The 2,120-nt window shown below is 41.1% G+C and overlaps 1 protein-coding gene across 1 annotated transcript; it reads right to left on the bottom strand.

The window, feature by feature from the left end:
- Positions 1-38: 38 nt before the first annotated feature.
- On the bottom strand, positions 39-2,018 carry LOC103311565 (the record flags this gene model as incomplete). Its single annotated transcript, XM_008191220.1, has 1 exon — positions 39-2,018. A coding segment is annotated over exon 1 (1,980 nt), but the record flags the coding sequence as incomplete, so codon positions are not given.
- Between the last annotated feature and the right edge of the window lie 102 nt (positions 2,019-2,120).

The following is a 2,120-nucleotide window of genomic DNA, read 5'->3' as shown; positions in this document are numbered from 1 at the left end:
AGCTGTGAGTCAGCCGGTAGAAGTATTGGATGTCGTACGTCATATGGCTCATTAGCGTTTTGCAATCGGCCACCCACTCTGAGTATTCCGTGAGTATCTACAAAAGGACTTAATGAATTTAAGTTGCTATTGTGCGTGCAAAGTGATTGTCTGGCACGTAACTCAGAGATTTCCGCCTTAAACGATGAATTTTGAATTATATTTATCCAGAATTTTGAACTCTTCTCGATTTCTTCGGCTGTTATTTCTCCACTTACTCGCTTGTTCTTAACTGTTACTCCGCGGAACAAATATGCCGTGCTTCGGTACAGTCGTTCTAACTTTGAAAACCTCCCAAGGATATCTATAAAATCAATTGTTTTGTTCATACTAACTTGTAGGACAGTAACCGCCTTGCGTCGTTCTGTAAGTTCAGTTACTTCTTCTCGGATGGTTATGGTTGGCCATTCCGACTCTAGTAATGCTAGCCAGTGCGGCCCTGACCACCACTGACTACAATTAATTAATTCCTTGACACTTAGTCCTCGTGATATGTGATCTGCAGGGTTGTCACATCCTTTTACATGTTTCCATGAATAGTTAGTGGTTAATTCTCTTATTTCTTCAATGCGATTCGCAACGAATGTGTTCCAGCTATTTCCTGGCTCATCACTTTGAATCCAACTAATAACTATTGACGAGTCTGACCAAAATGTTACGTTGTCCAGAGAAATAACTTCCTTCAATGCTTGACATATGATAGTCATCAACTTAGCAGCCAATAATGCTGCACACAGCTCTAGACGTGGAATAGTTGTTGCCTTCACCGGGCAAACTCTAGACTTTGCTATGAGCAACTGCACAGTCACTGCCTGCTCCTTTGTCACACTTCGCAAATATGCACATGCTCCGTAGGCAACTTGGGATGCGTCACAAAATATATGAAGCTCATTCTGAATGCTGTCGCTGACTGTAACTCTCCGAGGAATGTTAATTTGTGTTATGTCTTTAAGCTCCTTCCGATAATTTTCCCAAGCTGTGTGATGTTCAATCGGCAGTGACTCGTCCCATGCTAATTTTAGCTTCCACAGTTGTTGGACAAATATTTTTGCCTTCACAATTACAGGGTTCACCAGTCCTAATGGATCAAACAGCCTAGACATTTCTGATACTACTTTGCGTTTTGTACATGATGATAGTGGTTTCGCTACTTGAACCTTGAAATGGAATTGGTCTTCAATCGGCTTCCAACAGACTCCGAGGGTTTTTGTCGTTACATCATCTTTGGGGTTGAAATTATGATTGGTTGATTGCATCGCATTTGGAATAGGTTCTAATAATTTGTCACGATTCGAACACCACTTTCGAAGTAGAAAACCACCTTTTTTGCACATCTTCAACATATCGTCTTGGAGTTTTATAGCTTCTTCTACACTTGCTGCTCCTGTCAACAAGTCGTCGACGTAAAAATCTCGTTTCGCAATGCGAGACGCTTCTTCATGATTCTTTTTCTCACATTCAGCTAATTGCAGCAGAGTCCGGATAGCCATAAAAGGCGCCGCCGATGTTCCGTAGGTGACTGTCTTAAGCTTATAACTCAAAAGAGGCTCATTTCGGTTTTCCCTCCACAGAATTTGTTGATACGATTGACATTTGGGACTTATAGCAATTTGTCTATACATTTTCTCAATATCCGCTGTCATGACGACTGCATGAATACGAAATCTAAGTAGAATAGCTCTTAAATCGTCCTGAATTGTAGGGCCCACCATGAGGGTATCATTCAGTGACACGGACGTCGATGTCTTGGACGATGCGTCAAACACGACTCGTACTTTAGTCGTAAGGCTTTCCTGTCTAATTACCGCGTGATGAGGCAGAAACAACTGATATTGTTCTTTTCGATTTTCATTTTCTTCCAGATTTGATGTCATGTGTCCTAACTCGATGTATTCACGCATAAACTTAACATATTCTTCTTTCAATTCTCGATTTCCTTCAAGCTTTTGTTCCATCGTATAAAACCGTTTTTCAGCCATCACTCGAGACTCTCCCAGCTGCTTTACATTTTCTTTGAACGGTAGTTCTAATGTGAATCTACCATTCTCCTCTCTCCGATAAGTGTTTAGAAAATGTTCTTC

Source organism: Acyrthosiphon pisum, unplaced genomic scaffold, assembly GCF_005508785.2.
Source record: "Acyrthosiphon pisum isolate AL4f unplaced genomic scaffold, pea_aphid_22Mar2018_4r6ur Scaffold_6511;HRSCAF=7076, whole genome shotgun sequence".
In the NCBI taxonomy this organism is placed as follows: Eukaryota; Metazoa; Arthropoda; class Insecta; order Hemiptera; family Aphididae; genus Acyrthosiphon; species Acyrthosiphon pisum.
This window is presented reverse-complemented; position numbering and strand designations above follow the sequence as displayed.